The sequence below is a fragment of the Dryobates pubescens genome, chromosome 5 (genome assembly GCF_014839835.1).
Source record: "Dryobates pubescens isolate bDryPub1 chromosome 5, bDryPub1.pri, whole genome shotgun sequence".
In the NCBI taxonomy this organism is placed as follows: Eukaryota; Metazoa; Chordata; class Aves; order Piciformes; family Picidae; genus Dryobates; species Dryobates pubescens.
The window spans coordinates 38,117,179-38,143,409 of record NC_071616.1 but is presented as its reverse complement, the minus strand read 5'-3'; the positions used below and the strand labels follow the sequence as shown (position 1 = coordinate 38,143,409).

At 41.3% G+C, this 26,231-nt stretch overlaps 1 protein-coding gene and 1 long non-coding RNA gene across 3 annotated transcripts in view; both read right to left on the bottom strand.

Annotated features, from left to right (window-relative positions):
• Window positions 1-21,351, bottom strand: part of SLC25A21 (solute carrier family 25 member 21) — a 258,560-nt gene extending 237,209 nt beyond the window's left edge. For both annotated transcript variants that reach the window (XM_054162058.1, XM_054162059.1), the window contains exon 1: window positions 20,982-21,351. In XM_054162058.1, coding sequence (XP_054018033.1) covers window positions 20,982-21,048 — 67 coding nt within the window. In that variant the 5' untranslated portion in view covers window positions 21,049-21,351. The remainder of the gene's footprint in view (window positions 1-20,981) is intronic.
• Window positions 4,751-20,815, bottom strand: LOC128897247 (uncharacterized). The gene is made up of 3 exons (XR_008462266.1): window positions 20,749-20,815; window positions 6,199-6,264; window positions 4,751-4,979 (listed from the first exon to the last, which is right to left on the bottom strand). It is a non-coding gene; the product is annotated as an uncharacterized LOC128897247 (long non-coding RNA).
• Window positions 21,352-26,231: the final 4,880 nt, after the last annotated feature.

The following is a 26,231-nucleotide window of genomic DNA, read 5'->3' as shown; positions in this document are numbered from 1 at the left end:
TCCATTCGTTTTGAGGATCTTTACATCTAACATTTCTGCCCAGCAGTTCTTGTTTGCCTTTAAATGTATGTACATCTGTCACATCCAGGCAGGTAAGTGTTAAAAGCAGTGAGAAAACAATAGGAGGTTAAAGTATGCAATGCAGTAAGAATGTTTAGCATGCCCTGACACTCCAATTTCTCCCCCTCCCCCCTTCAGGCATCTAATTGTTTGCTTTTCCTCCTACATACAATAATGAAGTGAACTACAATCAAAGTGTGATGACAAATGGTCCCAGGGTTTGCATTCTTTGGAATATATTGGCATTTGTAAACCAAGAAAGAAACCTAGATGTAATCAACCACCCTCATACACAAGAAGGATCTGGAAGAGTATGTTGGCAAAATCTTCAAACCACATTAAGCACTAATTTGAAAGCATGTTTGAAAGGAAGAAAGCAATGCATCTAATACCAGTTTATTTGTGTAACAACAACTAGAAACTGAACTTGCTAGACATATTTTGAAAGATGGAAACAATTAAAAACCATTTCTTTTAAAATGCAGTGCCTCCTTAGATCCCTGAAGAACTTCATGAAGTTTACACATATCAACATTATTTTGGATGAAGAATAATCTTCATCTTCCCTTGATTTACTAATGTTCAGTAACTGATATACTAAAATTCAGTATCACATGGAAACATTGCATCTGTGCCTACCAAAACTCACAAAAGCTGTGTCTGTACATTGCTTATGGAAAGAGTGCTGCACTCTCATGGACAAAACCACATCAGCTGCAGGATGACAATTGTTCTGCCCCCAACATTGAGAACCTTGACCCTTGTATCAAAACCCCCTGCTGCTCCAAGCAGAGTGACCAGGCTGTACCAGGTCATCAATGTAACCGTTAGTCAGCTCATTTCACTAGTGAATCAAACTGGACAAAGGACACTGAGATGACAAGTTACTCACATCCTCCTCTTCATTACTAAAAGGTTGAGTAGAAGGGTAAAGAACTCAGTATGGCAGCAAGCTTAGCAAGGAGATGAATACTGAAATGGCGTTTACAATAGTTTCAAATATTTAATAGTTAAGTTCAAATGAGTCTTAAATTAACATAACCTGTACTGTTGGCAGTCATGTTTGAAACACAGTAGTTCAGATTGCTGGACACTGACTCCTTCAAAACAAGATCAAGTGATCCCAAAACTCACGCCTGAACTCTTAAAAACAGCAACATCTTCAGATACTTACTCTTGACCTATCGCAGTCTTACCAACCACAGACATACAAGCTTCAGAAATTGCTGGCATGTCTTCATAACATGGTGATTCCACTCCTTTTTTTTTTTTTACATGCTTTGATGAGCAGCAAAATCACTAGTATTTATAAGTATCATCATGAGCATAACATTAGTACACAAGGAAACTGAACAGTTCATGCCCACGAGCTATCCTTTCTTCTCTCCTAGAAGCAGGCCACTATGGTGGTTGTGGTTAGTCTTTTTAAGCATAGCAGAAACTTGGCTACACAGAAGGATGATACAGAGTCAGAGATTTCCTGACTAAACTTGGATGTCTTCACTGTACATGAGGCATGCTCTAACCTTTGGTGCAAAACTATCTTGGATTACATAAGCTATGGGAATGGTTTAAGAGACTAAGTTTGTGATGTTTTGTTTCGTCTGTGTTATTTTGGTTTTGTCTGGTTTGGGGTTTTTTAACAGAGTGTAATCAGTGCATATCAATCAATACTGTACAGAGCCAAGGGGGGGCAAAAAAAGCAATGTATTAAGGTAGAACATTTTCAGATAATGTACAGTAATTTAATATAAGAGCTGAGAAAAAGAGGCAACACTTTTGCAGTGCTAGAGCACTTGAGTTTTAGAAACAAAATGGTGGTAATTACCCCATGAAACAGCTATATCATTCATTAAAAAGGTTAAGTGGTAAAACATTGCAGACAAAGAATAATAACCTTCTTGATAAATCTAAAATCACCACTGACACAGTGAGTAGATTTCAAACACACCAGCAGTGCCATCACACTATGTTACATAGTATTTACATTTTAGTAGTGATACAGCTTGCTACACGTAGTCTGGAGGCAGTTTTCAAGAAATTCTTGCTTCAGAGGAAGAGAAAACAGACTTTGACAGGCATCAGAGAACCAGGACTAAAAGTTATCACTGATACCACCTTTTCAATATGAGCATAAGGAACAAACTGTAGACAGATCTGCAGTTGTAAATACAATCACAACCATTAGAGAAACAAGGAGACAGCATACACAGAAAAGAAAGATATCATATTTGGCCCCTCTTCCAACTTTTTTTGGACAACTATGCAAACACCAAAGACCAAAGCCTTCACTTGTAGGGTAAAACAGGCAAGTTATAACAGTAATACAAGCTCACTTACTAGGGGCTATGCCCTTAAAACCATCACTGTTGACTTGAGTTTCAAGGAGAATGAAGAACTCAAAATGCATATACCACTAATACACAGTATATTGCTTTTTCTATTATATCTGCCTTCAGATTCCCCACAATACTTACATCTACTCACGATTTAATAGGTGCTCAAAGTTACACAGTTGCAGCTAATAGCTGAGAGTCACTGGGACATAGTTTATTAACAGGTGCAAATTCTGCTTCAGAGGTAGAAGAATAAAAGTGTACTGTGAAACTAAATGCAAAAAGTGTTATTGGAGAGGAAGGGGAAACATAAGGAGGAAAACTAAAGGGTTAAAAGTAAAAGCATCTTAGAATAACAAAGATACCTGTCATTTGTGAGGCTGCTAGTAAAAGGTGCACTAAATATTTGCTTATATAGTTAATATCATAATATGAACATGTGGAAACCAAGACATGAATAGTCTGTGGAGCTTAGATCTTCAAACTTCAGTGTACAAGTAGACACTGTGCAAGGTGACAATATGCAAGTGGGCACTGTGTCCTCAGGTACAAACCCACCAAGGTCAGCATCTGTCTGCATTCCAAACAAAAGGTCGAATTTCCAGGTGTTCAGAGGTACTGCTCAAGCTACACTGAGAAAATAATTACACTATAGGTCTTCCAAACAGAGAGAATTTGCGTCCAGACACCTACAACATTAGTAACAATGTTCAGAAGTAATGTTAGTTTCTAGCAGTGTTTATAAAATGTTCATACTTATTAGGAAAGCCTGTAACCTTCCAGACTATGTATGCAGGGAAAGATGCCAAGTTTCTTCCATTTTAATCTAAACCACAGGCAATACTCTAAGTGAATAAAGTTATTCTGGAATATAAATTATTTTCAATCAAATGTTATATAATAGACCTTTTCACCTAACTCCATGCTTTCCTGCAATTCCTACAGAGGTTGGAGGGTAGAAGGGCTCTCCAGAGGGACCTTGACCAGCTGGACAGATGGGCAGAGTCCAACATGATGTCATTTAACAAGTCCAAGTGCCAGGTGCTGCAATTGGGCCACAGCAAACCCACGCAGCGCTAGAGGCTGGGGAGCAGCCAAACAGAAAGGGACCTGGGGATACTGATTGACAGCTGTTTGAACACGAGCCAGCAGTGTGCCCAGGTGGCCAAGAAGGCCAGTGGCATCCTGGCCTGTATCAGGAATAGTGTGGCCAGCAGGAGCAGGGAAGTCATTGTGCCTCTGTACTCAGCACTGGTTAGGCCACACCTTGAGTACTGTGTCCAGTTCTGGGCCCCTCAGTTTAAGAAGGACACTGAGACTCTTGAACGTGTCCAGAGAAGGGCAACGAGGTTGGCGAGAGGCCTCGAGCACAAGCCCTATGAGGAGAGGCTGAGGGAGCTGAGGTTGTTTAGCCTGGAGAAGAGGAGGCTCAGGGGAGACCTTATTGCTGCCTACAACTACCTGAAGGGTGGTTATAGCCAGGAGGGGGTTGGTCTCTTCTCCCAGGCAACCAGCGCAAGAACAAGAGGACACAGTCTCAAGATGTGCCAGGGGAAGTTTAGGCTTGAGGTGAGGAGAAAGTTCTTCAGAGAGAGAGTTGTTAGCCATTGGAATGTGCTGCCCAGGGAGGTGGTGGAGTCACCATCCCTGGAGGTGTTCAAGAGGGGATTGGACGTGGCCCTTGATGCCATGGTTTAGTAGTCATGAGGTCTTGGGTGACAGGTTGGACTTGGTGATCTTTGAGGTCTTTTCCAACCCTGTTGATTCTATGATTCTATGACTGATCTTCAGCTACTTCCAGCAGCTTCTTAATTTCCATATTTTTTTGTTGTATGATAAACTTATCCTCCTATGGAAAAGACTGCATGTAGCAAACTCCCCTGCATGGTTAGGCTTCTGTTTGCACTTGAATTCTGCAACAACACAGCAGCCTGAGTGTCCTAGTAAGAAAATTGCTTGTCTCCAATCAAGACAGTGAGGAAGAACAACACTGCCATCTCCACCTTAAATGCTGAAGTACAAGTACCACACAAAATTATTACAAAATACAGCAAATAAGAACATGTGTAAAGGCTTCTAAATTTTTAAAGAGCAAATTAAGATAAATATTGTCAGGCATGAAAACTAAATGTAACCAACCAGCATAGTATACCAGAAAAACATCAAAATGAGCCTCAGAGCCTAGAGGGGGCAGAGCAAGTGAGCTGAAAATACAAATTCCCCTCACATTTCCAGTCTCAGCCCCTGCCCTCTAGTGACTGGCATCACTTCACTTTATGAAGACATACATCAAAGCATTTCTGTGTTGTGGTTTATTTATTTGGTGTATTTCCAGATTAACAGAAACCGTGGTGGTTGGTTTTTTTTCAGTGAGGGGTTTATGCACTGGGAAGCGGATGATCAGTGACTCAACTGCCATAGCTGTAATTTGCTGCTGTTCCTTAAAAAGCAGAGCAGAGCCTTCCTTCCCTCTTAATCCTCACACAAAGCTGAGCAAAGTCCTTTTTTCTGGCGTGGATTATTTGAAAGGTATCTTCCTTCGAAGGTATTTGTTAAAGCTTCAGGTTACCCGAGAAGCAGGTCCTACAAGGGAAAATGCAGAAGGTAACAAACAGTTTCATTAGCTACCACAATAGAGCAAGCAAATTGAATTGCTGCTATTCTGAGCTTTGGTTGAAATTCAGAAGCGGAAATGTTCTTGGCACTCACTGCAGCCTAACCAAACAGGTAGGCAATACAAGTAAGCTGCTACCAGAATCATTACCTACTCTTCCCCCACTGACTGAAAATTCCTGTCAGCTCCCCTGCTCAGTTCAGGCAAACTGACAGATAATTAATCCTCCACAAAGCAATAAGGTTTCTGTCACTTAAGCTCCTGGGATCAGTTCTGCGGGAGGCTTGCATCATTGAAAAGAGTTTGCTAACCCAATAAAAACAGGCATAGATAAATAGCATCACCTCTCTTTTTCTAAGGTCAGTGGGGAACATATTAACTTAAATGCAGGCAGAATTTCTGCAGATTAACCCAGATAGTGACACAAATGCCACTCAGGTGAAAGCAACAAGTAAAATGAGAAAAGCATTCTCACAGGTAGTCTTTGGCCAAAGAAATAGGCCTCACAAGCACCTTTATACCTACTTTATACCTACAAGTAGCATTAACTGTAAAAGCAGACAAGAAAGAAAGAAACAAACAAAAAGAAATATCAGACTGACAAGCACCCCTTTCTGCCAATTTACTTTTGCAAAGTCTTGGGAAATAAGATTGCACAGGAGAGTAATCCAGCCAAGGAATAGTTTTGGACAGGAAGCTCCCAGGAAACAAGGAAATTCAACCTAGAGAAAGTTCATGCTTAGTAAATAGGGAACTTTATTCAAGAGACAGCCTATAAAGCTCTAGGCATCAGAATGAACAGAAGGAACTGAGTGGATTTAATGACTGGCTTCAACAGGTGTGGAAAAAAAAAGCTCAGGGCCTTCATTTATTCACCTAGATTGTAGATAGAGGGGAAAAAAAGAAATATTTAAACTGCACACAAGAGAAGAGACTTTGGAGGATATCATTGCTGACAAATATTTTCCTTATTATCGGTTTGAGACAATCAGGATTCTGGCAAGAACACACAGGAAAACAAAGCAGACAATTGTATACTGTCAGTGCACCCTGCCATTTAAGTCCTGCTTGGCACAGAACAGGTTTTTAAAAAGTATCTCTATCACCTGATGTTCTACATGCAAAGCAAACCCAAAGTTTTAGAAAAGCCTAGATCTGCTGAACAGAAGCAAAGTAAAACAAACAGACCTTTCATTGGATGGAAACAGATCTGGAAGAGATGTCAGCACCGTCAGGCCACTGTCAACCTTCATCCTTCAACAAATGAGGGAGAAACAAACATGTGCTAGGCACTGAACAATGGAAATTTGTGCTTAATCCAGCCCCAGAAGATAAAGTTCAGCCTGCAACTGGAAGTCAGCTGAGGATGACCAATATACATGAGATGCAAATCTCATTAGAAAATATGAGAAACTGAACAAGTCCCAGATGTGATTGAAAGAATAACTGAGATGTCCTTGGAACCTTCTAAGGCAAATACTAACAGCCCTCTGATATCAGTTTCAAAATCTAAGCTATCAACTCAAGACAAAACAGCAATGTTGTTAGGTGAACACTAAGTCATCTCAGACAAAAGACTGCCCATAAAAACTCAGCAAGACTACCATTTGCACACTGATTACAAATAGGAAACTATTTCCAGATATGCAGCCCAGACCATTCAGTAAAGGCCAAAATACAAAAGTGTTGATGTGACTTTACATAACTTGAGGTAAGGGAAGTCAAATATTAAGAATTTAGTTTAACTTTGAGAATAAAAATTCTGGAACTGAACAAGAAACAGCACACATTACAAACACTGCAGTCATGAGAAGATTAATGGAAAAGGATACCAGTGGGACATCAGAACAGCTCTCATCCTTCCCTGCAAAGGTTTACATTTGCTGGATGGAAAAAACAGATTTATGCAAGACTCCAGGGTTATCAGTGTTCCCAAAGGGATTTGTGGTGCTCTTCTGTGCACCATACAGTTATTATCACTAAACATTTGATCCACAAGTGCTTGACAATAGGTTGCACATTTTGGAAGCACAGAGCTGGATGGATTTGTCAGCAATAAGCAATACAGCTTGCTCAAAAATACTTTTTCCCAACCACAGATACAAATTGAGAATGTGAACTGCAACAGAAATACAATTAATTAGCTGTCACAAAAGCCATTTCCCACAGGACTGCTCTTTTTAAAAATGGTAGTAAATCTTCCAATGTTTTGGCCCAGTGTCCAAATGCAGGTGGAGACACCAATCAAAATTCTGTGCAGGTTTCATAGAGACATAACTTATATTGGCTAGGATTAGCAGGTAACTTCAACATAAAATGCAGTTCTAATAGAGTTAGAAACAGTTACTTAGGTGAGGTTGGATCCTTGATGGTCATCTGGTCCAGTGCCTTCTCTAAAATGGACCAACTCTGACATCTGTTCAGATTAGTCAAGGCTCTGATCAGTCCATTAACTGTACTTTCTATATTTTACAACGCTCTGAAGAAGACTGAAACTTTCAACTTACCTATGAATATAACTGTCCATGCTTAATTGCTGTGATTAGCTTCCATTCTGTAACAGTTCCCACAAAAGTAAGTTTCTGTGATAGAGTTTAGATTTTGGAATTTAATATTTACCAAAGTTATTTAAAATACTCCATAGGCAAGGTAACATTTTTAATTATCTTGATATATAAAAGTGAATTTCTTGCATTTTCAAACTCTTTTTTTTTCCCCTGCAAGCAGCATGTGACAATCATCTTTTAAAGTTTTCACTTAAAATGAAGGCAAAATATTTTCTCCAGTACCACAGCTTCTCTTCAGTCAATTGATGTATTTTAGTCAAGCAAAGCTGCTGCAGTCTCTGGGATAGAAACCCTTTACCAGTCTATCCTACCAGATAGGAGCTTATTTTATTAGTGCCCATTCTGTTGCCATGGATTCCAGTGGGCTGTAAATAAATACAAGGCCTGTTTTATTCAAATACTTGATACATGACACTACAAGGCTTCAAAAGTTGCTGCCTGACTTTAGTCAGACACTTCAGAAAGCCCAAGCCTGCAGCCAGTGAATAACTCAGGAACAGGTCCATTCCTGTATACATATAGGGAGGAAACACCTAGAACAAGAAGTATGTTGACATGCTGGACTGAATACCTGATGCAAATCTAGTATAGTTCAGAAGAGATTCAGCAGTGAAAGAGTAACTTACATTGATTTCAATAGAATTTAGATAATAATTAATCTCAAGGCTAGGGCACCTTCAGTTCCCCCAGAATCAAGGAAGGGTAGTTCCCCTGAAAGTATCCATCAAAAGTTCCTAAATTAGGGCTCAGAAAGCAAAACAATTCTGCCTAAGGGTGCCCTCAGCCAAGAAAATTAAATCCACTTTTCAGGAGATTCAAGAGACCACCAAGGCCACTGCACATAGATTCTCTCCATGCTAAATGTGTACTACTATGCAAAAAATGATTGCAAGATTCAAAAACCTAGAATGAACCCAGTTTTGCAGCCTGCTGATAAAAACACCCTTAGAAAGGAGGATTTTCTTGTTTCCTTGGTTTCCCAGGTTAGAAGCTAAAGGGTTCAATATTTCCATTGGTCCCATGAATCTTCTGGGTCTGTTCTGGATTGTTTGATAAGCCAGAGGCACCCAGTTTTTTGCTCATGCAGAGTGCAGGCAGTCTAAATCTGCCCATAGTCAAAACTATTTACACTACAAACTTGAATACTGAAAGGTTTACAAAACAATTAGCAAACAGGTAAAATAAGTTCAAGATTTACAAACAGTTCAACCATCACACCAAATATAATACAGTGATTTATTCCTCTGTCTGAATTTAATTTCTTAACCATAGAGTCTGTAGTCAAAATAAAGACAAAGCAAATTATCCCTAATCCCAGTTGCACTAGATAAGCTTCCAGCCCTGTTGATGCCTCAGTGAAAAGGGGAGTGATACAAGAATGACTCAAGAGTTTTTTAGTTCTTCACCAGCTTTGTAATTCGTGTCCTAGGTGGAAATACAAAAATTACAATGTAGAAAGCAGATTAAGACTGAACAGAAAAAGACCACATGAAGACTGAGCTGGTAGTAATTGTGGTATCATCCCTACTTGACCACGGTGGTTTTCTCTGAAGGATGATGCCACAATTTGGCACACAATGTTCCAAATACTGCAAAGCAATTTACTTTTTTTTTCCAGGAGAGGGCTACTCTGGTTCTAAATCAGCAGACCTCAGTGAGATTAATGGAAAATGCTGCATCAGTTGCTTAAGCTTAACCAGGTCCCCTCAACACAAAACACAATTTCAGCTCTGCTGGCTACATCAACCTTCCTAATCACAAATGACAGAAAATAAACCCCAATCCCACAGAAGTTCACATGAGATGTGGGCAAAGGGTATTTTGCAGTCCAAATGCCAAGCATCCAATTAATGCTTTAGAGCAACATTTGTATCAGCCTACAAAGAAAAATATTCTCCCACCAAAGAAGTAATTGCATGAAAAAGATATTTAGCCAAGACAAGAAGAGTTATATGTCTATTAGTACAATACTCTCAGGTACAATTACAAATGGCAGAATTCCAGTCACTTATCTAAGCACATTTGAAAACAGATTGCTGATATAAACATCAGAAGATACTTTAAACTTATCAATGTATTTTCAACAGGTCAATACTGATAATTATGACTTGATGAAATATTGAAGACTGTTGCTTATGAAGCCATCATATCCATCCACACTATGACATGAACTGCAGCATGAGAGAAACTATTACTTGTTCAAACCCAGAAAGTAGTAAAAACATTAGCTGCTTTTCTACCCTATTATGCAGTCTTCGACTGATGCTACATTAAGTTCTACCATAGTCTTTAACAAGTTCTGGGGGAAGGTATAAATGACATGGTAAATTTGCTTTTGAATTCAATGAACATTTAAAATAGTCTGTTTCCCATTTAGCTCTCCAACAAGAAACAGTATTTTCACTTGTAAACAGACTGTTTCATAATCTGACATTTCGTGCTGTTGAGTGTCCCCTGAAATAAAATCTACTGACGACTAATAACTAACTTGAAAAATAAAGCATTACCTTTTCAACATAAATCTTTCAATACTTTCTGCACTCCTCCACAACCTAACATATAAGGAAAGATTTGAAGGAAAATTTAATCTAGTCCCCAAATATAACTTTAAACATGAGGTCATCTAAACATCTGTCTCCAATATATCCCTAGGGATTTTAAATCAAAAGTCTACTAAACATGTACAATCATTTTGAAAATAAATAACAGAACAAATTTAGTCTTGATTATGATTATCATGCTTTTTAAAAGGAAACATTTATTCTAATAAGAAAAGTCTGAACTAATTTAAACTTTATGGACATTAACTTAGAGTTTCATACTCCAAATGAGATACTTCTTTCTATTTAGTCTTGTCTCTACCAACATTCATTGTTTTATATTGGCAGAAAGACAGTATATTTTCTTCCACCTTTTTAGAAATGCCTAGCCAATAAAGCTATATTTCTTATCATATTGAGTACAATTCTGCACAAAGGAGAAAAGTTTGCTGACAAATTAATGGAAGATACTGATTTGTTTCTTTTTTGTCACCTAGGATAGCCATCATCGTACTTCACACTAAGGAAGAATAAAGCAGACAAAGCATCTTGGCACTTATTTTCTTCACTACTTAGGAAAAACATAGACTCATTAACCAGTCAGCACTACAGTTTGACTATGAAAAAGTTTTACTAATAGGTATAATGAATAAGTGGCAGCCATGTCTCCCCTTCTCAATTCAGTGGTCACAATCCCGTTCACAATCCTAATCCCACGTAGGAGAAAAGAATGAAGCTCTTATCCATACAACACAATATAAACTCCATTGCTTTAGCTCTGCAACCACAGACTTCGAGATGAGTGAAGAGTGAGACCATCAGGACACAAAGCTCTCAGGTTCTTGCAGTAGCACTTTTTGATGAGGAACTGCTCCAAGGGTAAACTAGAACAACAATCTAGAGACAGGGGCTACAAAGGATATGCACCTAAAAAAGGATGCTGGACACAGGTATTAAAATGTGCAGCATGAACAAGGCAAACACTCTTGTTCACAGGCAATTCTGACAAAACTCGGGTGTATAAACTCTCACAAGACCATGCTAATGCATGTCAGCATCTATAATAAGGCAGTGTTTTAGAAAACAAATTCTAACAACATAAGTAGCCTGATGCTTTCATTTCTACCTGTGGCCACAAGGTTATTTTAAACACGTGTGCATGCTCCATTACAAGCAAGGCAGCATCTCTATCTGCCTGTAGAAAAGACAGACACAACCAACCAAAAAAAGCTAGTGTATCCCCACCAACCTCAAGCACTCATAACCTCATGGCTCAGATCTGAAATTCACCTAAAAATTCTGAGAATAGTATTTAAAGGGTTTTTTTGGGGGGGTTAGGCTCCAAAAGCCTCTTCAGTTCATCATTTCAAGCTTTAATGCCACAACACTGAGGATAAGATTTGATTAATACTTGTATTACAAAAAAACCCCACCACCTTTCATGCTTTGAAACTAAATGATGTTATCTCCACAAGCTGGAGGACATATCAGATACTACAAAATCTGTAATAAAAAGTTAAATTTGATTCCTGTGTCTATGATTATGCCAGTCAGAAGTCTGGAGTTTTTACTTGCATTTTTACCATGCCCTTAATTTTTCACCAAGTTCACCATGCTATCTGAGGTCAGCTGAAAAAACAAAGATGAGCAATACTTACTATGCCTTAAAACTATATAGTGGCTTGCTTTCAAAAGTTAGTATATGGTGAGAAATAAGTGTTGGTAATAGAAAACCAAATAAAATCCAACTCTGTTGCAATAAACACTCAGAATTAGCTCTAAGAGGAAGAGCAATAGTGTAAAGAATTTTCTCAAATTAAAAGTTCCAAATAAGAATCTCCCTTTGCTTTTGGGAGTGTTGCTGTTTAGGGACACCAGCACACTTCAGCATAATAAAACCAGCAAAAAGCCCAGGAAACTAGGATAACGCCATGAACTGGGAAATGATCCATTGACTAAAGACTGAAAGATGAGCCATAAACCGTGTTTCCTGCCAAAAACTGGCAGATTGAAAAGGATCCAGAGGAAAAACAAAAGCAGCTGTTAACAGTGCAGATCTAAAGGCCAGTAACTCCTGTGTTTCCTTCCCTGCTGTATGGGTGGGACTTCTCAACAACATTCAGACTTTCTTAGATATGACCATATTTTCTCATCAGAAAGTCACCATTATAGACTGCTGAAGCCTCAGATGTTTCAGATTTTGGTGAAATTGTGTCTAACTATAATGAGCCCCTAGGACAAGACACACTGCAGGAAAAACAAAAGGTACTCACCCTGCAACTATTCAACTTTCGATGCAACCAAAGCAGTTGACATGTGCTGCAGACATGCATACATAAAGTAATGACTAATAATTGACACTTCCTTACATAAATGATAATTAGGCATCAGAGTGAAAGCTTATGATTATAAAAATCAGGATTGATTTATTTTATCCAACTAGAGCAGTGATCATTCCCATAGACAGCACATGCCAATTCATCTCCAAAGAGGCAAAAAGAGTTAATTACATATTTTCAACTCCAGTTGAAGCAGAACAAATTTAGGGCCTTTATGCTCAAGATGCAGATAACTGAAAATATTTAGAGGGATTCCTATAACTATTGTCAGTTCTCTCCATTCATTGCAATATTGATCTTCAAGACCTCCAGATTCTAGGATTTGTATCACTATCTGAAAAGGCAGGGTTTCTTCTACTTGTCTTTAGTTCTTTTAGCACTTTTAATTCATACCAACTCTAGGCCAGTCTGAACAGTTTAACAAACCTATTTTTCACAGAGGATTTCAGAGTCACTCCTGTAACATGTAAGTTCTTCCAGTCTCAGTTGTATAACTTTATGTCTCCCACCATGCTAGCTTGAACTAGAAAAGAAGTGTAAGAAAGAAGGTTTACAAGTATCAGAACGAAATCCAAAGTAGCATCACAGAAACATAGCTACAATTAAGGGAGAATTTGTAATATCATCACTTAACAGATGAACATTTTCTGCACAGAAATAACCAGAATCAGTTTTTGTTGTCCTTTCTAGAACACTGCCACAGAAACATATATAACTATTAGAAAGTATGCTTTCTTATTACATAATTAGCCTGTGTTATAGCAATATACCATGGATTTGAACATGAACAGTCACTAACCACAACTGCTAAAACAGTAATGAAAATTTTCTTTACCTTAATACAATCTTTGCTTGCAAATTTGTATCGATTTCACAGAACTGCCTCTGCAGACAATGCATCTTTTGCCTATAAACTTTAAAACAGGCATGCTCCACTATTATTTTGACTATCTATTCTCTTTCACATGCATAATTCCATAAGATTCTTTAACTTGGAGATCTGACAACGTACTTAAGAGTTGCAACAAAAAACTTGGGAGTTTGTTCTGGAAAAAAAAAAAAAAGGACAGCTTTAAGCTTTTAGGCTTTGCTGTAGGTCTCATTCCTGCCAGTACAGGCTTACAGCAGCATGTAACAGCTGTCTTCACTTCATTTATAGGCAGACAGGGAGAGTTTGAAGCAATTTCTGCAATAACACAAAATCCATTGTAAAATAATCAAGATTCAAATTCCTCACTGTGGAAATCAATAGCTATTTCACACTGATTCCACTGGGGGAGGATAAATTCCAAGTTTTTCCATTTATAGGTGTTATCTTAGACTTAGAACCATCTTTTGGCCTTCGCCAACGATAGATGACTGGCTGCAATTCTTGCAGTTGCTTCAAGTCAAACTCAGTGCCATCGGTTTTGCAGTACAAATGAAATCTGCATTTATTGATCATTATTTCATACACACACAGACAAACACACATACATTTAAGGGTCGCTTTCTCATGTCATCCAAAATGACACGCTAATCTCACCTGCAGCAACTTCAGTGTACATCTTTATTCCTCTCTCACCCACAGGAAAGCATCTACTTGTAGTATTACACTGCCATCTTGTGGCTGTCAGAGCTAATGACGAGAAATAACTCCTCGCTGCCCACTGAGGATAGAGGTGAGCTCAGTTGGTTGTAACTGGTCCCTTCGGAGGGGCAAAAGCCCAGCTAGAATTCAACCTGGCCGCTGCAATGAGGGATAACAAAAAAGGTTTTTACAAACACGGTAACAACAAAAAGAGAGCCAAGGAAAATTGATGCAGAGGGGAACACTGCTCATCAAGGATGAGGAAAAGACTGAGGTATTTAATGCTTCCTTTGCCATCATTATCCTCAGGGTATTCAGCCTCCTGAATCACAGAATCAACCAGGTTGGAAGAGACCATCAAGATCATCAAGTCCAACCAATCACCCAGCCCTGACTAATCAACTAGATCATGGCAGTAAGTGTCTCATCCAGTCTTTTCTTAAAACCTCCGGGGACATCAATCTCACCACCTCCCTGGGCAGCCCATTCCAATGGGCAATCACTCTTTCTGGGAAGAACTTCTTTCTAAATCAAGCCTAAATTTCCCCCTGCATAGCCTGAGATTGTGTCCTGATAGCAATGGAGAGCAGCATCAATTCTGCACAATCCAGGAGGAAGCAATTAACAATCTGTTATTCCACCTGGACAGTAAGTCTATGGGGCCAGATGGGCTTCATCCAAGAGTACTGAGGGAGCTGCTGGAGGAGCTTGCCAAGCCCTTCTCCACCATCTATCATCTATCAGTACTGGTTAAAAGGGGAAGTGCCAGAAAATTGGAGCTTTGCCAACATACTACCCATCTACACAAAGAGCTGAAAGAGGATCTGGGGAACTGCAGGCCTGTCAGTTTGTCCTCAGTACTGGGGAAGATTACAGAGAGGTTTATCCTGGGTGCACTGACATGACGCTGGGATCAGGCTCAGCCAGCACAGGTTCATGAAAGGCAGGTCCTGCTTGACCAACCTCATCTCCTTCTATGACCAGGTGACCTGCCTAGTGGATGAGGGAAAAGCTGCAGACATTGTCTACCTGGACTACAGTAAAGCCTTTGACACCATCTTCCACAGCATTTTTCTCCAGAAACTTGTGGCTCATGGCATAGCCAGGTGGATGCTTTGCTGGAATAAAAACTGGCTGGATGGCAAGGCCCACAGAATTGTAATAACTGGAGTTAAAAACAGCTGGCAGCTGGTCACAAGCAGTGTCCCCCAGGGCTCCCTGTTTGGTCCATTTCTGTTCAGTATCTTCATTAATGATTTGGATGAGTGGATTGAGGGCATCCTCAGCAAGTTTGTAGACAATGCTAAATTGAGGGTGAATGTTGACCTGCTCCAGGGCAGGAAGGCACTGCAGAGAGATATGGACAGGCTGAACTCATGAGCAGAGGTAAACTGCATGAGGTTTAACAAGACCAAGCGCCGGGTCCTGCACTTTGGTCACAACAGCCCCAAGCAGTGCTACAGGCTTTGGGAAGAGTGGCTGGAAAGCAACCTGGTGGAAAAGGATCTGGGGGTACTGGTAGAAAGCCAGGTGTACTTCCTCTATGAATTGTATAGTAATTAAAACAATAGGGGTTGCATAGACCTTGCAAAGTTATTTCACATTTTCTTTTCAGCATATTTCATAACACACAGCATTGGGGGATGGTTGCCTGAACAGAAACAGAAATCTTTCCAAGCCTTAGCTTCCTGACTTCTCTTCAGATTACTAACAATACACTTGAGAAAGTTCAGCTTAGACACACTTAGCCTTCTTTCGTTACTCTCTTCATGGGAAGTTCTCTTTACCATATTGCCAACCAAGCCCTTCCCCTCCAAAGCACTAAGTCCAACACCAGGATAGATTCACAGCCTTATGAAGAAAATTGGCTTTGCTGGGAGGAACAAGTGCATTCCCTTGGAAGACTTCTACTTGCATGACCTGATCTTGCACTAATACTACCTCACTGATTCCCATTCTTAGCTTTAATATAAACAGTCTGTTAGTACCCAAAATGCCAAATACAGGCAGCGAAAGACAATGAGCACATACTGTAGTTTTAGGTATTTCAGCACTAAGAGACTTCAGAAAGTTTTGAAACCATAATATTTTAAAGTGCTTAAGTCAAGATAGTTTGGGGGTTTAGTTAAGCACTTACCAAGTTGAAATTACCTCTGAGCATTAAGTGATTTTAGTAACGCGTGAATGCCAATTGCATGACTTAAAGGCAAGAAAAATAAAACAGCTTAGAACACACAGAATACTCATCCTAACTTCAGTTCCCAAAGAAGTCTCAGCAAAATGAAAACAAATTGAACACCCAGTTGGGAAAAAAATGGAAAAGGGAAAAAATTACTCAATACTCCTGCTGTTTAAAACACTTCCTGTGCATCTATCACACTCCCTCTCCCCATCATAGGGAGCAAATAATCCTAGGTGTTTCATAGAGTATGCTGGCTAACATATACCTTGTAATGATGTTTGCGAGCCTAATGCCTTTAGGAAGACCAAACACTGTTTGTAACACTGTATTTGCATCTAGCAGCCTTACAAACAATTGGCTTTCCAGCTTGTAGATCTGGTTCAAAGAAGCTGCTGCTATCCAGAATAATTAACTTTTATCTACTCTTGAAATAAAACACCTCTCAAAAGAGAAGGTTTGGATCTTCGAAGGTGATTAAGAGAATTAGACTTCCAAATCCTACTAGATTTCCTCTGTTGTATCATGAAAATGTTAAAAAGAAGGGGGGAAAGAGCCCTTCTAGTTATTCTCACTATGTTTTCTGTTTGGGGGTTTTGTTTGTTATTGTTGTGGGGGGTTTATTATTATTCCATTTTCTTCTGACCTTCCCATGTTCATTTTGTAATGAGAGCCAATAGTTCATGTTCATTTATTAAATGGAAACAGCAAAAGAAACACACTGAACTGCAACAGAAAAGTTACTTAAACATGACTTCAATATTACAGGTCTTTTTAAACACATATTTGCATTTATCATCTACTACATGAACTCTCCAAAATTTTAACATAAATATTTTACATTTTGAAGTAACAAACTTATGTTAACAAAATTATGCTACCTGTATTTTTGGCTTAATGTTTCCACCTGCAGCCTTTTGTTATTAAAAAGACAAAAACGTGACTACACCAAAGAGCAGCATCCTAAAACCTTCAGTGTAACTATATCCAGCCACTTTCCTTTACTCAGCCACAGATCCTCTGTACAGCTGTTTATGATGACATTTGCATTTCATCATTTAAAGAGAACCAAGACTGTTACAAGGACAGCAAGGCAAATTGACCTGGGCATCCCACAACATATTTTGCAGTATTCAGTTCCTCTCCATGAAGAAAGACATCTCTATTAACTTTGTATGCAACCCTATTATTTTAACTTCTTTGTTTTCCATTTAGGCACACACACACACACAAAAGGTTTTTTAATCCTTGTGAGTCAGAGAAACAATTCTTCCTGTAACTTGAACTGTGGACTTCTCAAACAGCCTTTTGAAGAATTACTACAAATTTAAGGAAATCAGAGATGCTCAGATTGCTCTTTTCACAGTGATTTCTTACAGAGTTTATTTTCTGCTTATTTTTTCCCAATAAATTCCACACATGCTTTAGTTTACTAATTAACCACTAGAAAAAAGGAGTATGCCTGCAGTTCACTTTACTAGAAGGAACCAACCATATTAACACTGTCTGAATTACATTTCAGTCCTAATATTGTCTTACACCCAGGCAAGCCAACAGAACCAAGTACTTTCAATTACGCTATTAACCTCCATTTGGGGAGTCTGAAAGACAGGGACAAACTAAATGCCAGCAGAAAGAGCACAAGCCAAGTATGACTTTGTTCATATTTAAGATGGAGGTCCCCCTCAGGAAGCACAGCTTTCAATTCACTATGAAGTCAAATTACAAGACATTCAAATGATGAACCCGTTGCCACAGACATGGAGTACACATGAGGCCCTGTCATGCTTGAGTTCTATAGCTGAATTACAGCAGAAAGCTATGCAAGTTTATCTTTAACTTAGAAATGCCTCAGCCAGCCAATGGTATGTTTAAATCTTTAAGATAGTGAATACTTTCATTTCTCCTTCAAGCAGTAGGCCAGTATCTTCGGTTTCATCAGTCCTGTAGACTAGGGGTAACGCTTGATTTCTTTTTTCCCACTTCCCCTATCTTTATTAAGTCCATGAACAAGTCTTGTCATCTTCCATAAAGCTTCAAAAATCCCCTCCTTCCTGTTCGGACAGCTTAGGCTTATCTTTAAACATTTTCCACTCGACCTGGCAGAATCACTTCTTATCAGATCCTTCCGCATCAGACAAGCAGATGCTAAGTATCCTCTCATTTTACTTATGCAGACAATATTTCTGACCTATCAATTACACCTACTCTGCTGTGCAGTTCATTCCCCAACTACCTTGTTACTTTCATATCATTGTTTTGACAATGACAACAGATTACAGCATCTTTCTTAGAAGCAGCTTCATACATTCCTTTTGGTTAACTGTATAAGATAATCATAACTTCTTAAAAAATCTAATAATTAGTTCACTACAATGAGGTGGGGTTTTTTTCAGTCTCCTTCTAAATAACAGGCTGTGGTACAGGCAGCAAAGCCACATTGGGATATCAGTGACATTCATATACGGCTAGTAAACATGACAAAATACTAGAAGAGCCCTATGTCCCTCTGCAGAGGCAGCCAGAAGCAATATGGAGCGTCTAAAGTGATACTTGGAAGCTAAGGTCAGGCAGCCAAATCAATTGGTAGAATCAAATATTTAAGTAAACTCTCAGCAACACATGCCCTCCGTCCTTTCTTTCCTGCCTCCACCTTTTTTGTGGTGGATCCACAGCTGCCTGAGAAATTTAACCTTAAAACTGAATCCCTTAAAGTTACAGTCTTCTCTATAAATTACCAAAAAACCGCCATTGAGTTTTAAACATGTCAAGCAAGTTTACAAGTTTGAGCCATTTCCCTCTAATGCCTTATAACTCCCACTGTGAGCTACATTTACCAATGGTACCTCTAGTACCATTTCAGTTTTATTCAGACCTAGAGAACAGTCCTTACTGGTTTATTTCAAAACCAATGAGTATGAATTTCTGTATAGGTTTAAGACTAGTGACAGAGCTAAGAAACCTGCTTGCCCAACAGGAGACTAAGCAAAACAATCCAAGCATCTTTTAGCAGTATGCCTCTGGACTAGATTCAGCAGGCTTCCTACCTTATACTTAAAAAAAGTTTGTAGGTGCAAGTAAGTTTTCTTCTTGAGAATTCTCTTGCCTTAAAATACATCAGATCATCAAATAGTTTTCATGCTGTCTTTTCACTACCCTCAAATACATCCTTTTCCCTATTCTAGTCCATCTTTAAAACTTCATTGTTATCTAAATGACAATTTTCTTTCTAGGATGTCAGCCAAACTGTCTGTTTTTCTGTGAGCAAAGAGATCTTGTAAAGAAAACAGCCTACTGGTAGGGGACAGGAAGATAAAGAGCAAGACCAATCTGAAACACAAAGGCACAGGCCCACAGCCACAGGCAGATAAATTTGTCATCTTGCAAAACATCTGATGGCAAAACACCTCGGCATCCCTCCAGGTAGGAAGGGCCTTCAACAGGCTAGTACAGCTTAAAACTTCTCAATCTTATTGAAAGGGAGACGTTACCAAGCAGAATCTTAAAAAGATTTAGGATTTCCATGGCTGAAGAAGAGCTAGATAAACAGACTGATACAATGGAAGGGCCAAGGCAGCAGACTCTCCACTTCTGCTGTTGCAGAAGCTATCACAATCCCTCACTGTCAAAGCAGAAGGCTGGGAACAAAGGACATGCAGTCGCGAGCACTGAAAGGAAGTGCTCAAATGTGTATTGGTGGCAGGAATGCATAAAAGTGGATTTATGGGCAGCAAGGGAATTAGAGAGAATGGGGCACCAGCTCACATGTAGTGACACAGCCACACTGGACTCACCCGCAAGAGAACTGCTTGTGCACGTTACACTGAAGCATTATGTAACACATGGCAACAGCACCGTGTAGCTTTCCTCTTCCAATTAAAACATAAAAGGATAAACAGCATTTGGACCTTAAAAGAGACACTACAGAACATTTAAAACAACTTAAAACTTAAAGATAAAATGCTAACAGTACTTACATATACACATTGAAAGAGCAGAATACACTGCTCCCTACACTGAACACTGACTTAAATATGTCAGTTTCATTCTTGTTTAAGGAAAACAAACTGAAGAAATTAACTAGAAGTGCTTTCATGGCTGAACAGAGGCATCCGGTTTTCACTTCAGAGTCTGAAGTACAGATGATGTGATTAATCGGTAACCCCGGCATTCCTAAAAGTATTAATAAGGCACAGAAACACCGTAGCCCTGCATCGGTTTCTCTTAAGGCAGCCACGGAGAGTGTCCCAGGGAATGCGTCCGAGAAGCGGAACGAGGTTTTCTGCCCCGCTGCCCCGCACCGCTGGCAGGCTCTGTGGACTCGCAGTACGCACGGCTGTACAAGCCACCGAGTCCACCTCAAGCAGGGAAAGGCCAAGTACCACCCACCGGAAAAGCTTACGAAGTGACATCGCTAGCTGTTGCCGTTGAAGGGGGCCCGCCTGCCACCCTTATCGCCCGAGGGGCTGTGGGGTGTGTGTAACGGAGATACCCTGCAGACCCCTCGGCCCCCCGCATGGCCGAGTACTATTACAGGAGTTACCGCAGTGGCCCCGCCGCGCCGCTCCCGGGACCCCCAGGCCCCCGGCAGCCTCGCTGGCCCAGCAGCGCCAACCGGCGAGGGAGGAGCCGCTTCTGAGCCGGGCTGCTCCCCGTTGCTACTCTCCTGCCTTGAGAGTGGCGAAGGGGTGGCGGCGCTACTGCCACAACGTCAGCTCGGCGGAGCGCTGGGGAAGGACGGGCGGACCCTCTCCACCCAGGAGAGCGCCCACTTACCCGCCGAGCCTCCGGCGACGATTTGGTGAGAGGCCTCCTGCAGAAAGCCCGCGGGTTTGCGAGCCATCCTCGCCCGCACTGCGGAGAGAGCCACTCGGCGACTGGAGAGCGGCTGCCGAACCGGGGCAAACTCCGCGCTGGGCGGGTGGGGAAGAGCCGGGGGAGGCGGGAGCCGCGGTTATCTGCCGGGTGGGGGCTGCGGCCAGGCCGGGCGGGGCTCCCGCCATGGCAGGCTCTTCAGTGTGCAAAGGACATGGGTATTTTGTCACTTGGAGAGCGCATGGGTAATTTGTCACTTGGAGAGTGGCTATTGCATGTGCGACACAGACCTATTAGCCCATCTTAGTCAATGAAGCAGTGCCTGGGCTTGGGCTTGAGTGCTGGGACACAGCCAGCCACAAGAACAAACTGCTTTTCCAGAAGACGCCAGAGTACATGAGGGACAGCATGGGTACATCCCCAGCGGCAGCACCATCGAAGGGGAAGACAGTTCATCCATATAGAAGCAGAGCACACAAGGACATTTATTCTCAGGGGCAGAAGATGGGCACTGGTCTGCTTACCAGTACAGACATACTCTTTTTGACTTAGAGCCAGATTAAAAAAGGCACTAAGGTTAATGAGCTACAGTGTAAGCATTTTGTCAACAACTCAATAGTTAAATGTTTCTATGTATTTGGAGCCTGCAAATGTTGGGAGCAGAAGCAGTATTGCAGATGGTCTTTTATTTTCCCTTCTCCATCACTGACTTGTAATAAAACCTCAGGGTTATGAACATGTAGTTTTAAAGATTTTTTTACCTTCAAATGCCTACCACTGGGGGTTATGCACAAGGTTCTGAAATTATGGAGTTTTCATCCCCCTCACAGGTTTTTCTAAAAATCATTTCTCAAATATTTCCAAATACATTTTTTTTTGTTTTAAAAACAGATTTCAGGGACCATAGTATTTGGAAGCTAAGACTTTATAAAAGTATCTTTGGCAAAGTATTTTCATGAAGTGGTAATACTCTTTGGATGTTTAGTTTGCAGAGTGTCTCTGAGTTTTCTGATAGTTGAAGGTTCCAAGCTTGAAAGGAAATGTGGTCTTTGGTAATCTAGAATAGAGATTAGGGGGAAAAAAGGGTTTATTGGTACTGAAAATTACAGGAGCATAGAAAAACGTACAGAGAAGTGTTAATAAAATGTTAAAAGGCTGAGACTCTATTTGCATAAAGGAATAATATTCAAGTGTAACATTCAGTTATGTAATTTCCATGTATCAGCAAATAAACAGTAACTTCTTTGATCAATGTAAGAGTAGTGTGAGGATTGCTGTGGAAGTACAGAATAGCTCCCTTAAATTAATAAAACTTTGAATGTGCTGACCTTTAAGTAATTAAAATCGCAACTTCAATGTTTCATTAACATTTGCCTTTGTTCCCTTGGTTTAGGCTCTTTGAGACTGCTGCTCAATAAATACAGCAGGATCATCAAGTCTCCATTGTTCTGTATCATCAAAAAGCAGATGCTGAAATGTAACTACTTTTTTGTTCCAGAGGTGTAGGTCTCCTTGCACAATGTTCTCTTTGGTACAAATAGCAGGTGTAGTATTAAGGTGAACTTGCAGCAGTAGATCAACAGTAAAGAGAATTTGGAGTTGATCAGAGGGTGCAGAAACTAAGATTTGTTTCCTTGCAGAAAGTATCACTGAAACAAAAAGGTTTACATGGCGGGGGGGAAATGAATAAATTGTTCATAGTGCACACAGTTGACACGAAATATGTTTATGGAATTGCGTAACACCTGTTCCTTAAAAATGTAAACTCTGCTACTGTCAGGAAACAGTGAAGTTTGTCTCACAGTAATCAAACCCCAAATCTACTCACCTCAACACAGCTAAATTCTCCCGCTGTTTTATATATGGCACATCCACCCCTCCCAATCCCACTGCAAAGGGCAACCCTCCTATTGTGTTTAATCCCATTTACACTTGGCCTCTTCCCAAACCAGCATATGTATGCCACAACTCTCTCTTCCTTAATAGCCCTGGCAGGGTTTGTTTCTGTTTGTAATTACCGTATCCTTTAATAGGGAACACCGTTCTTAGCCAGCCTGGGCAGACCTCCAGTGCTATCCTTTCAGAATGGGGACAACTTTTCCATGTGCAGGGGAAAGGAGGGCAGCCCCGTCACCCGTGCCGGGGGCAGCCGCGAACAAGGCTCAAACTGCCGGAGGCCCTCGCCTCCTGCTTGTCCTCGCCGCGCCCGGCCTTGCATCGCTTCTCCCGGCCGCAGGGCGGCGCCACCCCCGAGGCCCAGCCCAGCGGCCGCGGCCCCGTCGCTGCGCGCTCCTGCCTCGTCCCCGCCCCGGCCGCAGGCTCCGCCTGCTCGCGGGCTTTGTTGTGGAGGCGCGGCGCGGGGCCACCGCACGCCGGCAGCGGGGAGGAGCGCGCAGGTAACGGGCTGGCGGGGCGCTTCCCTCAGCGGCTGTAGCCTAGCGAGGCTGTGGCTGTCCCGCAGAGCTCGGGTTTGAACTTACCCTGTCTCCTGCGTCGAGGCTTGGCAGCGGCGTCCCGCCCCGTCAAGGCGGCTTCTGTAGGGGCTGCTTTGCCCTTCGCGCCTCCCCTGCGGGAAGCGGCCCTGTCCGGCCTCCTCGCCTCGCCTGCCTCTGGAGCCGGGCCGAGCCACCGCCCGGCCTGCTCCGCCACCTTCGGGCCCTTGCTCCACTTGCCGGCTGCGTGGGCTGTGGCAGACCTTCCCGTCGACGCCCCTTGGCTGGGGCTGCCTCTACCTCCCCCACGCCCCGTGGCCGCTGGGCGACCCCGGCTTGCCCGACCTTCCACCCGCTCTGCAGCTGGAGAGACGGGGAAGCAAGTATCCCGTGCGGGGATGCGCGATTTGGAGTTTCAGAGGGGAGGGAGGGATCGGACAGGCTGCCGCTTCCCGGGAGGGCGGGCAGTACCGGGAAGGTAATTCTGAGAGCCTGAGGTGAAACCTGTCCCAGACAAATTCAGGAGGTCAATGCAGGATCTTTAGTGTCAGGTTTGAACAAACTGTGGAGGGCACTTAGAGGAGTGGCAACATATTTAAAAAGGGGGAAACAAAACAGAAAGCCCACCGAACCCAAACCAACAACATAAAGTCCCCCCAAAAGCCAATGACTTGCCAAAATAAAGTTTGCAGCCTCTACTTGTTTGAACACTTATGACTTTAAAAGAAGCTCCTTAGTAAGTTTCAGTGAGTTGTGTACCTCAGTTCCTTTAGTGGTGAACTTGGTAGAGTAGGGTTAATGGTTGGACCTGATGATCTCAAGGGTCTTTTCCAACCTGAATGAGTCTGATTCCCAACATACTAATCTGCTTTCTTGATTGTATTGTGAAGGTCTATTTCGTTTAAGGCAAAAAGGCTACAGTTTCTCCACGTGGGCAGTTTGGAGGAAAAACATTCAGTATGTGTACCCAGAGGCCTGTTTTATGTGACAGAAAATGTTCTCCAATGTTTGCTTGTGGAGCAGCTGCAACCAGGTCCAGATACAACTTCAGGAAGTTGAAATTATTTGAGCTGGGGGCTGCAGGAGTTTGCTCATGCTGAGTTTGGGAATTCAGAGCACCCTACAGTGGCATAGTGTCTTTTTTAGTATTTCAGTGAGTTCTAACTACTGTTAGAACAGCCTTCAGTTGCAGTGCTTTAGTCGTGGAAGAAAAACTGGTTAACCACAGCAATGCGCTTCTGGCTTAGCAGATCTCCAACCTGTAAGTTCTGGAGGTTGTGGGACCTGTGGGTCCTAGGGAAATGCTGTGATGTGTTTGTCTTTTTCTTCTACCTGTCCTTGAGTATCTGTTGGATAATTTTGCTCTGGAAATATACAACTTCCATTCAACCTGAAACTACCTGTTTTGGGTTATTTGCTTATTTAAACATATTGTGGTGCTAACCAAAATATCTCCTGAGGTTTGGCAAGAGTTAAGCCAAGTTGTAACAGTTAAAGTAAACGTGCTGTGCTATGTAGTAGTTTTGTTTTATTTTCCCTTTAAGTATGCAAAATGTAATCCTTCACAACAGTGTCCTTCAGCTGTATGAGATGTTTGACACTGAGCTGTATATACCAGTGATGCACCATCAGCACAGTAGCTACAAGCTCTTCTGCCTGTCACCAGTACAAGGATCAGCGTTGATTTCAGGGTCTTGAAAATGATACATTTGTTCTTGCCTGGCCAGCAAAGAAGAAGTTACTGTAGTTCTGTTTGCAGTATGGAAATTCAAGAGAGGGACTGAAGGTAAAATTCTATATAGGACTTGAAAAAGTAGGGACATGTGCTGCTGCAAGTTTTGGGGGAAGGAGGTGGAGTTTTGAAGTTAGGCAGTCACTGCTGCTTCTTATTACTTGCAGTGACAGCATTATCAGTGAGACTTGGTAAATCTACCTGGCCAAAGGACCTATAGTAACGGAATACCTGTTTTTTCCCTTCTGGGTATTTCTTCACTAAATTAAATGTTGGGTTTTTTTAAATTTTCTTCTGAATGCTTAGAGGGATAAGGCTCAAACCAAACTGGTAGATCTTGTAGTCAAGGAGATTATATGCTATCTTAGATGTGTATACCCTTTTTGTGGTTATTACAGGTTTTCGTGTAGTGATACCACAAACTCTGTAGAGTGTGATCTCCATTACACTTTGTAATGGAGACTACTCTGTCCAGTACTATTGAGTAGCTAATGAAATTTTAAAGATCTGTGCCCTAGTTTTAATGTGATGAATAATTAGATTTCTTCCCCTTTGCTTTGTTTCTGTACTCACCCGATTTCCCTTTTAATTATTAGTTTGCCTGGTTTGGAGAAGAAAATGTTACTTTTGTTCTTTGCATTTTGTTATTCTCTCTCTCTGCCTGTTAGAAGTCATTCTAGATGATGCTGCATTGGAAATGCACTATTATGGTGTTACCTTCTTTGCTTGATCAGTAAGAAACTGAACAGTTGTCCAGCTTACTGTTTCTCTTGCAGCAAGACAAACTCAATGTATTGTATTACTGGCAGAAATAGGAGTAACGGTGCTGATGCTCTGTGGCCTGGATCTATCTTTGCACAGTTTGGGGATTTTAGTTTTTGAGGGTGCCTATGTTTGTAGAAGTGCAAGGAAGTTCTCAGAGCTTGCATGGAAATGTTAGAGGGAGAGAGAAAATGCAGGCTTGGAAATTCTGTGTGGAAAGTCATTAAACTATTCACTAGAATTGAAAGCAAGAAGATACACATGAGCTGAGGGTGGAGGGAGAGA